At 36.3% G+C, this 13,507-nt stretch overlaps 1 protein-coding gene across 1 annotated transcript in view; it reads right to left on the bottom strand.

The window, feature by feature from the left end:
* Positions 1-1,728: 1,728 nt before the first annotated feature.
* The window catches only part of dab1a (DAB adaptor protein 1a), a 125,226-nt gene continuing 113,447 nt past the window's right edge, over positions 1,729-13,507 (bottom strand). The window contains 4 exon segments of the mRNA XM_056764317.1: positions 1,729-4,133; positions 4,136-4,172; positions 9,509-9,586; positions 13,115-13,239. Of these exon segments, the coding sequence (XP_056620295.1) occupies positions 4,027-4,133; positions 4,136-4,172; positions 9,509-9,586; positions 13,115-13,239 (347 nt within the window). The 3' untranslated portion in view covers positions 1,729-4,026.

The raw sequence follows: 13,507 nt of genomic DNA, 5'->3' as shown, positions 1-13,507 counted from the left end.
CTGTCATTTCTTTTGCTGTAGTTATGCAGTTAGTTGAAAGTAACTTACCTTAGATTTATATTTATCTCGTTTTTTGGTCGTTTGTTCAAAGACAAATGAACATTAAAAATTAAGTCTAAATTAAGTCTTAATCTTTACAGAAACAAAATAATAATAACAGCCTCATGCAAAGCATTCTGGGAACCAGAAATCCATATCAATATTTTTCTGTTTCATTTCTTCTGAAGTTCTTCTGGTTCCCAGAATGGTTTTTATGAGGCTGTTATTTTGATAACAATTTCCTTGAAGCATGTATGTATAATGCATTATAAAAGTAGTTTTAAAGCATTGTAATGCAACTTTTAATGCATTGTTATGTCTTATAAATAATTGTTATTACAGTTAATACATTATAACACTTAGTAATTCATTGTTAAACTACACATTTTTAATTGGTTATACTTTTTACAACTACATATAGTGCATTACAATACACATTATGAAGATTAATAATGCATTTTACCCTTTAATAACTCTTTATAATGCATTATACATACATGCTTCAAGGAAAGTTTTACAGTTATTTTTTGTGTTTTTGCGAGATATTGACTTTTTAATGTTGAATGTTAATTTATCTTTGAACAAACTGTTAGAAATGTACATATAAATTACATATATGTAAATCTATAGTACGTTTGTTTTGAAAAAATTAATAATTTACAGTGTACGTATACATGTTTTTCGACAGCATAGTTGTGCATCAACCGCGACGGGGGACAAGTGCATCATCATGTACATAGTCACGTCTTTCAAGTGATAAATATGTATGATAAAGTTGAAATATTGTTTTTCATGCTCAAAGTACAAAAACACATAAAATCCTGAATGAGATTGTCATAATTCAAGCATAAAAGGGTTAACATTTTTGTGTTTTTAGGTGTTTAAGATAACTTAAATAGAATAGATAAAATTGCAGTTCAAAACAACTTCATAAAAGACCCGATCAACCACGACCAGTGGGCTTCATACATATCAGACCTTATTTTCCGAATGAGCAAGCGTGGGTGAATTTGAGGGTGTTATGTACAATTATGTCTAAATTTGCTTATTTAATCTTGTTCCAGTTCAGAGATTGCATTTTCTCTGAATCATATTTAGATTGTGTGCTACTATAATTGAACCTAATTTCATCACGTCCACAATGTTCTCTCTTCCAAACATAATACATTCAACATAGAATAAAGAAAGAAGATGAATAGTCCATTTGCTTCTTTCTTTGATATTTCCATTAAAATTGAAGCAATGAAATCAAGCACACGTGCAAATTTGGTTTGTACATTTTAAGTTGGCCTGTGCCATCGTAACTCTTGGAGTTGAGTTGCATATATCTATAGGTTTTGGGACCTTTGACTGAAGGTCAGGATCAGATATCGTCGCTCAAAAACAATGTACTTTTTAAACAATTAAATACCGTGTTGTCAAAGTTGACAAGCACCTTATAATACTCTATATTGGTTAGATGTTTGCAAAACCCAGTGACCAACATAAAGGATGACTGATAGTAATGATTTATAAATCATCATGAAATATATATACGAGGTCAGAAGGACAGAATTGATATGCAATAAGCAAACACTTACAAAAGATGCTGTAAGGGCACACATAATATGAAACATCTTCAACAGTGCACTTTAAATACATTGTAAATGGTACTTTGTTGCTAAATCACAGAGGCACAGAACATTTTGGGATGTGTTTATTGGTAACAGTATTACATGGTGGGTTACATAAATCAAGAGAAAAGAAAAATCTCTAAAAATCCACTGTATAATGTCATTATCATCAAGATAAAAATAAGGTGTCCTTTTACCTCACCAAACCATAAGCTGAGGTAAAGTCAAAATAGAAATGTACTCAAATTGTAAGGTTTCCCATTCGTATTTTACCATTGTGTTCTTAATTTCCAAAGTGTGGATTTTGAAGGTTCAAACGGCTTTCAAATTAAATCAGGACTTTGGCCATAAAATAGGAGGAAGTAGTTGTCACGGTAACGGAATACTCTGATGTATTCAGATGTAATGAATGTCATTGTGGATGATATAACCTATTTTAAGGTTAAATTTCAGACTGATGTTCTGATTTAAAACCATTAAACGTTGTTATTAAAGGGCCTTAAAATGAGCATAATACATAATTTGGGCCTATAAAACATTTTGCTTATGTTATGTGACATTTTTGAGGGAAAAGTAAAAAAAAGTAAAAATGTATGGGTTCTGTCCATTAGGCGTTCCATATTAAAGGAGTAGTTCACTTCAAAATGTGCCCCATTGACTTTCCATAGTAGAAATAAAAATTACTTTGGAAAGTGAATGGGGGCAAATTTTGAAGTGAACTACTTTAAAAGGGAGCTGGACACTAATGTGGGATGTTTGCAATACACTTCCATCTCAAATCCATCAATATTTCAAATAGTGACATTCAGCTATTATGATAGGTTAGGCTAGTCCAAGATGTGGCAGCTGAAAATGAAACTATATAAACATGTAATATATAAAGAATAAAAATAAACATATGCATGAACTAGAAAGCAGGTTAATGTTGTAATGTTGTTCTCATGTTGACTTTAAGGTTTCCTTGAGTGAATGAGTGCAATTTCTGGATTAACATAAACATTGAAGGTCCGGTTGAACTCTTTCACAGTTATAAGCTTCCTCTTGAAAACAGATCAGATGAGAGACGGATGACCATGCGGCACACATATGTCACTGTCAATGTAAGATTGGACCCTTTCTAACATTAAAAACATCTCAGGCTTGTTCGTAAGTAATCCAGTCTCCTGTCCTGCTAAAATCAAGACTCACAACATGCTTTGACTGTGGGACAGCAATGTTAACCACTGGATAATATGGGACACACGTTAATATTGCTTGGGTTTAATGAGGAGTTTGCATCACTATAAGGCCAGCCTATTTTATGGCACAAAAGTCCACAGGATGGAATGAACACTGTTATAATCAGAACCATTGTTTTTCATCTTCAATATTATTTGTCATCATCATTGTCATCATCATTATTATTATCAATAATAATAATTATTATTATTTACAAAATGAGTTTGGCAAACCAACAATTGGATTTTAAAGCCATGTTACCCCTAAAACACATCTAAAGTTGACTTCAAGGGCTTCACTGACTTATAAAATAAAAATTCAATTTCAATGTCGTGTTGTTTTCTTGTTAGTATTGTACAAAAGCTATTGAGAAGGAATAGTTCAATCACAGATTCAGTTTGTTTTTGCAACGTTCGGACCCTCAGATCCCCCCACCGGGCAGTTCCGAAATCTTGGAATCGGATTTGGCAAAAGTCGCTCCTCGTGTCTGTTCTCCATCGTAAGGGTCCACAGAGGGAACGTTTTTGTTGTTTATTTCTGCATAGCTTTCTAGCAGCAGAATCTCAAATGCATGAGCAAGGGGAACCAAACAAACCCAGATGGATGTATCATACATTTCACAGAGGCATGGATTACTCTGTGACCAAATACCGTGGTCTGATCTACGTGTGGGGTTGACGGTGTTGGATGGGGACATTTCTCGAACTCTCTTTTGCACGTGTGTGTCACCTCTTATGAGTTCTTTACCGTGTGGTCTCTATACAGAGTCTTGGAGTGGGGATTTAGGAGAGACAGGAAGTTGGACAAAAGAGGGAATGATTGGACGGGAGAGCAGGATCCATAAGGCTATGAGGAGTTAGAATCGCCCACAATGCAGCTTTGGCTGATGCCCCACTTTCAGTCCGTGCGCAGGAAACACAGTGAGAAACGAATAGATCCTTGCGGGAGGGTAGACACGGAGGAAGTCCTGTTGCTCTGGAGAGAGAGGCGAACAGGGCTTCGTGAAGGCTGGGTCAGGCCTCGGTGAATTGGGCTGCTTGGAGAAGAGGACTAGTGAGGCTGGAGTGACCGGTCACAGCTGAGCCCTGAAGATCACACTCATACAAACACGCACAAGCACACACGCTTTCAAACTTGTGCACACGGACGGATGCATTTATTCACACACGCACACACAGGGCTGAGAGTTGAACTCCAGTGTTTTGGTCTCCTGCTCCCCCAGCGCTGGTCCTGTCTGTGCAGAGTTCCCATGATCCTTCACTTCTTCCCCTTGTTGATCTGGGCGTAGAGAGGGTCCTTCCCCTATAAATAAACAGGCCAGGGTTACTTTAACATCAACAACGAAACACTTTCCTTCAGTTGAAGCTGAGAAACCCACTCAGACACTGAAATGACTGAGTGTACCAACTCCTGGCTAAAAGAAGGACTTGATGATGTTGGAGGGAGAAAAATTCAGAGAGAAGGGAAGCGATTTCAACAAGTTAAAGCCCACAGGATTGACGCGCCAGAGTTATTTGGTACTCTGTATCAATAAATGTTTTGAAGTATGCATTTCAAACAGGCTTTATGCTACACGTCACATGCAGAAACAGGAAAATGGCTCTCTTTGCATCCAGACTTTTGTTACATATATACAGTACATAGTATACTTTTTTACGCAAAATTGCTTCGAAATAGATACCAAAGATGAGCATAATCGATGTCCATTACTTATCTCCGCCTTGGAATTCTAAGGTTTTATCTGCATTCTTGACTTTGTAGATTAACCCTGTACACTCTGGACACGTTTGATCCACATGTTAATGATGGGATTTTGGACCCTTCGACAGGTCCGCCAGAGTTCAACTAGGTTTAAAAAATATTATAGATGTCAAAAATTATAATTCTTTTTTAAATCAATAGATATCGCTGGAAACACTTTCTCCATCAACGGAATGTAATGAGACAAGTTTTCCTGTTTAGAAATGTGTTGTTCGACATATACCCTTCTGAACCACCCATTTTACTGTATTTTATGTCAAGCATGTTGTCAGCCTAATCAAATAATGAAACGATGTTTGTAAAATGGTTTATATTTGCCACACAGGAAAAAGAAGGTAAAGGAGAGCATCGCAATGTGCGCTACAATACCCAAAGTAGATTTATCAAAATGTACACTCTGGCTTATTTTCAACCCATGTTGGGTCAAAAAGGGACAAATTGTTGTATTAAATATTGTGTTAAACCCAACAACGGGCCCAACATTTTGGCTTAAAACAATCGAGCATAGAGGTTGGGTTGTCCCTTTTTGACATAATAATGGGTTAAAATATATATATTTTTAAAGTGTAGTACAGTGAATCATCTGAGTTTATAATGCATTATCCATACAGTATACAACACAGTATATGGTGAAATATTTGTGCACTATAATAAACATAGGCATCAGTCAAACACACATAGTTCCCAACAAACAACACCAGGTGGCAAAAGAGATCTTTAAGAGAAACGCTGCTGTCTCAAACCAGAAAGGAACAGCACATCTTAGAAACTCAAATGGGATGGAAAAACTGCAAGAAAGAGTGACCAAACAACTAAAATAATCCAACTCCTTTCTCTGGATGTGTTTTGAACTACCACAACCTCATATCAGTCTTAATACTCTGTGAGTCATCAGACCTCTTTCATCAGGCTAACGCCCTACATAAACGTCCTTTTAAAAAGGTTAAGTATAAGGAACACAGAGAGACAGGCTTAGATAAGAAACAATAGGGATGTCAGTCAGTGCCTGTTCAGACTGAATCCTGCTGTTTAAAACCAGAACCTCCGATTCTGAATGCACACAGCAATTACCACTCACTTACAGACCTTTCCACCCACTGCAGGAGCTCATACGGACACATGGTCGACAGATGACAGGATAAGTGTTTCAGAGAGCAGAGAGCAATGAGAGAAAGAGTCAGAGGATAAAATGAATAGAATAGGACAAAGAGGGCACATAGAGAGGTAAAAGATGAAGAAAGATGACTTCGGTGCGACGAACAACATTTTGTTTGCTCACTCATCCTTTAGAGATTTAAAGTTCTCAGGGTTTCTCTTACACGGACAGTTCACCCAAAAATGACAATTCTGACATAGAATAGTTAGCCACAAGTTGTTTCAAGCCAGTAAACATTTTATTGTTTCACTGGACACAAAAGAAGATATTTGGAAGAATGTAACGGAACAGTTCTGGGGCACCATTGACCTCCATAGTAGGAAACGAAACTACAATGGTAATCAATGGTGCTCCATAATGGTTTGGTTTCCTACAATATTCTAAATATCTTCTTTTGTGTTAGACAGAACAAAGAGATTCGAAAAGATTTTAAACAACATGAGAATGAGTAAATGATGACAGAATTTTTCATTTTTGGGTGAACCATCCGTTGAAGTTTCAGTTTTGTCTCGAAAACAGATTAGTCAATGCTGCTGAGAGAGAGGAAAAGAGAATAAATGGACAAATGGGAAAGAGATTGTGATTCTTTTCTACAGCTGTAATATACGGCAGTGTACTATTGGCCAACAGAAGGCCACTGACAGTAAGCCAGTTTACTGAACCTGAACGATGCCATGTGAGCAGCAGAAACCACAGCAACATCTTTCTGTATTATAATCCCACAACAGCAAGACTGTGCCCACTGCAGTACCAACATAGCCGCAATGCTTCAAGCACAATAAACCACATCAAAGAACACTGCTTACAACGCAATACAGAGGACAACCAATACTTTTCATTTAAAATTCAGAAGATTTTAGATAAACACTTAGATCTTTTATTGCCCGTTTGCCGCTTGTACAGTATGAACCCTTTGAAACCAGGTTACCCATAAACAATCCCGGCCAAATCACTCAGTGGAGTAGCCAAAAATAGTGTTGACCTAATTGTTCTAATAATGGAGAGACACATCTGGTGCACAGTCTGTGTTTACAGGGGGTGAACGTAGGTGTGTGAATATTTAAGAGGGGATCAGGGGTTCATTTATCATTAGGCTGGTACAGATGAGACCGATTCATTCGTCTTCCTAAAGTCGGGGAGAAACAGGCCTCTGGCTCCAGGAGCCCTTCATTAATGATTCATCCTGATGAGCTCATGTCTCCTCCAGAAAGATACCACAGAGCGATCACTCGCTTTCCCCAACCATACCAAAACCATTTTGATTCAACTTCAACGTCTGAATAGAAATCGAGGTGCAACTTTGGGTTATGCCATGGGTGCAGGGACTAGATTCTATACAGGATCCAAAATTAAAGAGATAGTTCAGCTAAAAATGAACATCCTGTCATCCTTACTCTCAGATTGTTCCAAACCTGTATATTTTTTTGTTCTGCTGAACAGAAAGGAAGATATTTGGAAGAATGTCAGTAACCGAACAGATCTCATCCCTACAGTATCAGTAAATCGGGGATGAGATCTGTTTGGTTATGGACATTCTCCCAAATATCTTCCTTTGTGTTTAGCAGAATATACAGGTTTGGAACAACTCAAGGGTGTTTTTATAAGTGAGGCTCAAACCATATTTTTTTCATCTTTATAAATCTATAAAAAATTTATTGATTTTGTCTGATACATGCCCTATTGTTTTACTCTGCAGCAAATCTTTTACATTTTTCAAATGCCAACACTTTGCCGAGTATTCATTTCAGACCCTGGTTGTATAACTTCAGCCATTTGTGAATAGAACGAAAGGGGTGTTTCATGTTAAAACAAAACCAATGGGTGTGTCTGGTTTGTCACCTAACAAAAGAGCAGATGTTCTTTCCAAATGTGCTTCCGCACCAGCACAATTTTAGGTGTTGAGTCACAATGACAGCCATCAAACGTAAATAAGGATCCGTCTTAAGCAATCTGCCTGACTTCAGTTTATAGTTCAGTATACACTGTTGTGATAAGTACAAATATAAAAACATTCATGACCCAATTTTTAAATATCATGAAGTGACAGCAAAACACAGTTACTTTGATGTGGAGTGTTCATGATGTTTATGGTATGCCATGAAACGTTGCTGTTTTAAAAAAATATATAAAAACTTTAAAAGCACAGATACTCATACATCTCAGGAAGATTTTGGGGATTAAATGAAAACACACACACACACACACATTCACTCACATTCTGTCAAAAACAACACTATAAAAGCATATAAATCATATTCCCATGAGGCGCAAACTGTACCATCATAAGAGTGACTGTAGCAGCAGGCAGGGGCGGGCGAGATGAAAAACAGCAAGAGAGATAGTGAGAGATATAAGGCTACGATCACACAGCAGCACAACATAGTTTCAAGACCTTAGTTGGAGCTTTTTATACACAGTTTGGTTCGTTTTTAGAGTGACAAAAACAGTCTGTAAGTGTGTGACTCTGGGACTCACAACTGAATTTTGAAAATAGATTCTACAGTTATGGATCATTGATGTGCATCATTGACAAATATAGCATTAGGTGGGTATCGTAAGTTATTCTATGGTGTCAATCACTGTTAGCGATGTCAAAAATAGCTGTGCTGTGTGTTTGTAAAGCAAAACAAATCTTTTGGAGCAAAGTAGAAATCTTAAAGTAGCAATGTGGTGGTTTTAGCGATATCTAGCGGTGAGGTTTTGAATTGCAACCCATGGCTCAATCCACCGCTCACCCCATCCTTATGAAAAACTAAAGCGGCTCCTACAGGACAAAGATGTTGTGACGTTTACGCTTTTTTGCTGTAGAAGATAACGCACTTATGAAATGCACTCTGTAGAGCAGTTTGTCTGTTAAGAGCTACTGTAGAACCAACATGGCAAATTCCATGCAAGGGGACCCGTCGTGTATGGACAGATATAACTCATTCTAAGGTGATTAAAACATTACGCTTCATTATGAAATGTCTTTATACACCTCTAAAGATATAGTTATTGTGTATATTATATTGCATTTATGTCAATAGATTCTGTGATTATTACACACAGCACCTTTAAAACTGCAATCTGTAACTTTTGACTCTCTATCGCCATCTCTGTTTGAAACATAAAACTGCAGGTTACTTGACACTTATCTTCAAGCTGAAATTTTCCACAAAGTCTCACCCGAGAGCTTAAATTATAAATTTGTTTAATAATTTAAATGTAACAGTTTAATTTTTTAGGTATGTCCATGATTTAAGTTTATATTAAACCAAAACAGATTTATGTTTTACTGGATTTATTAAATACCTAGCTATATCTGCTAAAAATACACACATCATAATAAATTAAAATTATATTGAAATTAATGGTCCATTTTTAAGGTTGCAACAATTATATTACAAAATCTGTATATTATAATAACTACTGTGAGTTAGAAGGTTAACTTTATTCATATTGATCATATATGCTTGTGTTATCTGCTGCATAAATAGTACAATTCGATATCACACCTGTTAATAAATATGGCTGTCAATCCAAAACACTGTGTGAACGTAGCATAAGATAAAAGATGCAGAACAAGAAAAAGAGAGAGAAAGAGCACCACAACACGGCCACGATGTGTGGGTCTATGTAATGGTGGTGAAGACGGGTGAAGGCGTGTTGACGTCGACACGCAAGTGAGGGAAAAAAAAGAGGACAGATACCTACCCTGACCTGCCGCTATCTAGCTACCGACCTGAGGACTGTCCGACTCTGAGGTCTCGGGCTCCGCTCGAGGCTCGCTCGCCCCCGGAGACTGCTGAGAGTCTCCAGCCTGAAAATAGAGAGAGACAGAGGGAGGAAGAGGGTGGAAGAAAGAAGATACAAAGGAAAACAATGGAAGAGATAAACGAATATCAGAATGTTGGCAGTCAGTTTTATAAAAAGGAACAAATCAAATAAGACGTGAGTGATGTATTAGAAAACAGGAGGGTAGTGAAAAGAGGGAAAAAGAGGACAAGATCAGGAAATATAGTTGCATAGAAAGTGTTACCCTGTTTGTGAAATTCAGTCTAAAGTCTCATAATCTTATTATGACTTTTAGCATCAAACTAGTCAAACCCCAAAATGACAAAAGTAGACGTGTGTGTTTCTTGCTGTCCATTTTGATCATACAGTGGATTTGGATATAAAGTTCCCAAAATGTTCATTTACTGCATACTACTGAAATTAATTATTACAAAACTACATTTTATTATTTAGAAAAAAAGGAAAAGGCATTACTCAGTCAATTTAAAGATATCAATATGATTCCCTGAGTGTTCTACACATTATGTAGAAGGATTTTTTACAGAAAACAAATTGATAAATCACACAAAAAGCTTTAGAGAGGTTGCAGGATGGCAAATGTTTTTACATGGATTTCTGCAAAATTTGATCTGACCTAAGACAAAATAATAAACAAACACAGTGCAGAATGCTTAATGCTTAATCATGCGAAGCAAAATCTTTGAATCCTAAATGAAGTATTAAGGCATTTTTTTACACCTGATTTAAATTGAGTCTCACAATGTACAGATTTTGGGTTAAACCATTATATACAATGAACACCAAGGTGCATGAGTACTAACAGCAGCTTTCACCACTGTAACAAAGTAACAACTCAGGATGAGTTGCCAGTTTATTAATATTTTTCCCACCATACACGTGCTCGTGGACTCCCGTTAAAATCCGGTACACATTCACAAATAATAGAGTGCTTGTGGATTATTTCTGATAACAAGCAAAAGAAACCAGGAAGAACTGTTACTTGGCTAAACATGCCTCTCCAATATTTTGAATTTAGACTGCGATACCAAGCTAAACCGCGAGATGTCAATGTACCAAACGCTTTCTTCGAATGCGACCAAACTACAGGACCCATTCAAAAAACATTTATTTAATAAAATTAACATGCAACAAAATTGAACAAATCCTCTATTTAATACAATTACTATACAATAAAAAAATAATACTAATTAATATTAACACTTATCAAATACAATATAAATAGTTAGTTATATTATTTAACACTTGCCAGACGGATACACAAACACAGACCGGAAGTTAACGGCAGTCCAGATGCACACGTATGATGAAACGGCCTGTAAACAGACCTGTAGAATCAACCGTAGTGGAGAATTGCATTATACTTTAATAAATCCGAGCAGAAGAGTGCACAATACCTATGATATATCATCACCAGAGCATCACTTCTGCGATTTACGACACATAGCATTCACTTCAACTGAACAGGGCCTCGCTTTACAAGAAACATACACCCGTTTGTATTGTTGTGATTTTAAGATTAAAGATCAGGTCAAATTTTATGCAGAAATCTAAGCATATTTTTCAGAGACTGTAAGGACATTAGCCAGTGCTGTAAATGTAAAGAGGAAGAGAGGGAGCAAGAGTATCCAGCTGTCCATCTTTTCATTCATAAATATTTTAATCCACCTTCATCCACCCACACGCGCAAATATTCATCAAAATGTCCCAACACATGCCCATTAACAGCAGCGAATCCCTCTCTGTATTATGCTTTGGAATAAAAGGGTTTGGACTAAAGCATTTAGGATGTTCATGAATATTCCCTCTCGAGCTGCACTTTTGACACCTCATCAGAGAGTGTGGGTGTGAAGTCTCTGAGTGAGCGTGCAACCCAATGCCATTTCAGCGAGACCGGCGTGACACACACACTTACAAACTAATTAAACTTTTTATTCGGCTTAATATAAAAGCGGGTTGAAAGAGCACTAGTCAGGTTACCATGGCACTTTCTGATGAGTCATATCTGACAGAAGGATCCAGAGAGAGTGTGCTAGCATAAAATACAGTGAAAGTCATCATTGATGTGGTTACACTGCCTCTCAGACAAAAATGAAAGAGACAGTTCACACTGTCATTTACTCATCCTTGTGTCATTGTTAACATTGTGAGGTTTTCTTTTTTGCATCAAACACTATGTTTTTCTTTCACATACACATATACATGAGAATGGCTTTTAAAGCACAGAAAATATATGAAAGCAAAGTATAATTATACTTGTGCTTCTGAACCACTATAGGGTCAAAGATTATTGGTGAAGAGTTGTAATAAACATTTTCTCCCACAAAGCTATCTTATGGCTTTAGTATTAGTGTATTAGTGTATTAGTGAATTAGTTGTATGTTCTAGGTGCTTCGTTTTTGGACCATGACAGCCTTTGACCCCTCTATACTGAAAAATATTATTCTACAATGTTCTATTTAAGAAAAAAAATCATACAGATTTGGACATGATAGTGAATAAATGGTGAGAGAATTTTCATTTTGGTTTAATTATATCTTATTCATGTTAACTTAAGGTCTTTTTCTGAGGAACCTTACATTCTTTATAAGGTGGTGATGTAAATGATGAAATATAAATATTGAAAGCACTAAGGGATATTCAGACTCACTTTCAATCCTTTAATTTTCATTAGATTATGTAATAGACATTAAAAATGGATGAAAATTATTCATGGAGGTCTGCAATGTGCCTGATCTTTGAGAAGTATCTTGGTGCGATTAATAAGGTCTTAATGATCATTTTGAAAGTTCCTTGAGCTAATTTATTGGTAACTTGTTGACCCCTAATGTTGGATAGGTGTGGAAGAAGATATATAAAGAGGCTGACCGATCAATGATTCGCTCTTTTCTAAGGCAATACATCAATATATCTCAATAAAGCAAAAGACACGCTAATCGTGATTTTCCCCTGTAACCTCAACAAATGTTAAAGCTCATATTTAAAGCCTCTTAAAGTTAAGGCTTACTGCTGTACACAAAAGATATAGGACTATTATGTTAAACCACACTAACACTTTATACTAACTGTAGCTAAATATTCAATAAAATCCAGAGACAATTTTTTTATATTTAATAATATTTGTGTTAATATTTAAATATTAGGAAACACATGCTCGATCAAATAAGAGCTACTGCATTATTCCATCTAAAAGCATTTCAAATAAAATGTATACATCATAATACTTTTTATTACAATGCATGTAGATTTTATGAACTTTTTATGGTTATATAAATATTTACTTTAAACTTCCCACCCCTGTAAATAAAAAAAAAAGTTGATATATTTACATTAATTTTGACGTAAAATCGTAGTAAATAAAAAAATGGACACATGACTGTATTGACTATCCTATTTTAAATTGATATTTTATGGACATTCGTGATTGCCATACAATAATGAATAATAGTGTTACTGTTGCGCTTGCAAAAATGTAGTACATCTTGGATGTAGAGTTTGTGAATAAAACCCCACAAAGCCGTTCGGGATTACTTACAGCGTCCTCTTCCCCGCTTCGACTAGGGCTGCCCTCTGCTTCACCAAAAGAGTCATCGGTGGGTGGGTCACTAGCATGGGATGAGGACTTTGATGGAGAACTCTGCCGTGGGGCTGGGGTGGGTGCTACACAATGAAAGAATGAAGGAGGAAAAAATATTTTAAAAAAAGATAATCTGCAGTATATGCATGTAAAAAGATGTTGTTCATCCACTGGGTAAAACTATTTCAGTCTGACGGTAAATGCTCTCAAATTTCTTCACTTACATTAAAGAGGAAACTCATTTGTGATCAATAATGCATGAAACAATGTTCCCTTTTGAGCTCATGCCACCTTAAATTGCCTCAGAAAACAGTTAATACATATAGTGCAGTGTGCAGGTTACTCCATTCA

Source organism: Triplophysa dalaica, chromosome 13 (assembly GCF_015846415.1).
Source record: "Triplophysa dalaica isolate WHDGS20190420 chromosome 13, ASM1584641v1, whole genome shotgun sequence".
Lineage (NCBI taxonomy): Eukaryota > Metazoa > Chordata > Actinopteri > Cypriniformes > Nemacheilidae > Triplophysa > Triplophysa dalaica.
Note: the sequence above shows the minus strand (reverse complement) of the source record. Positions and strands in the feature narration are given on the sequence as shown.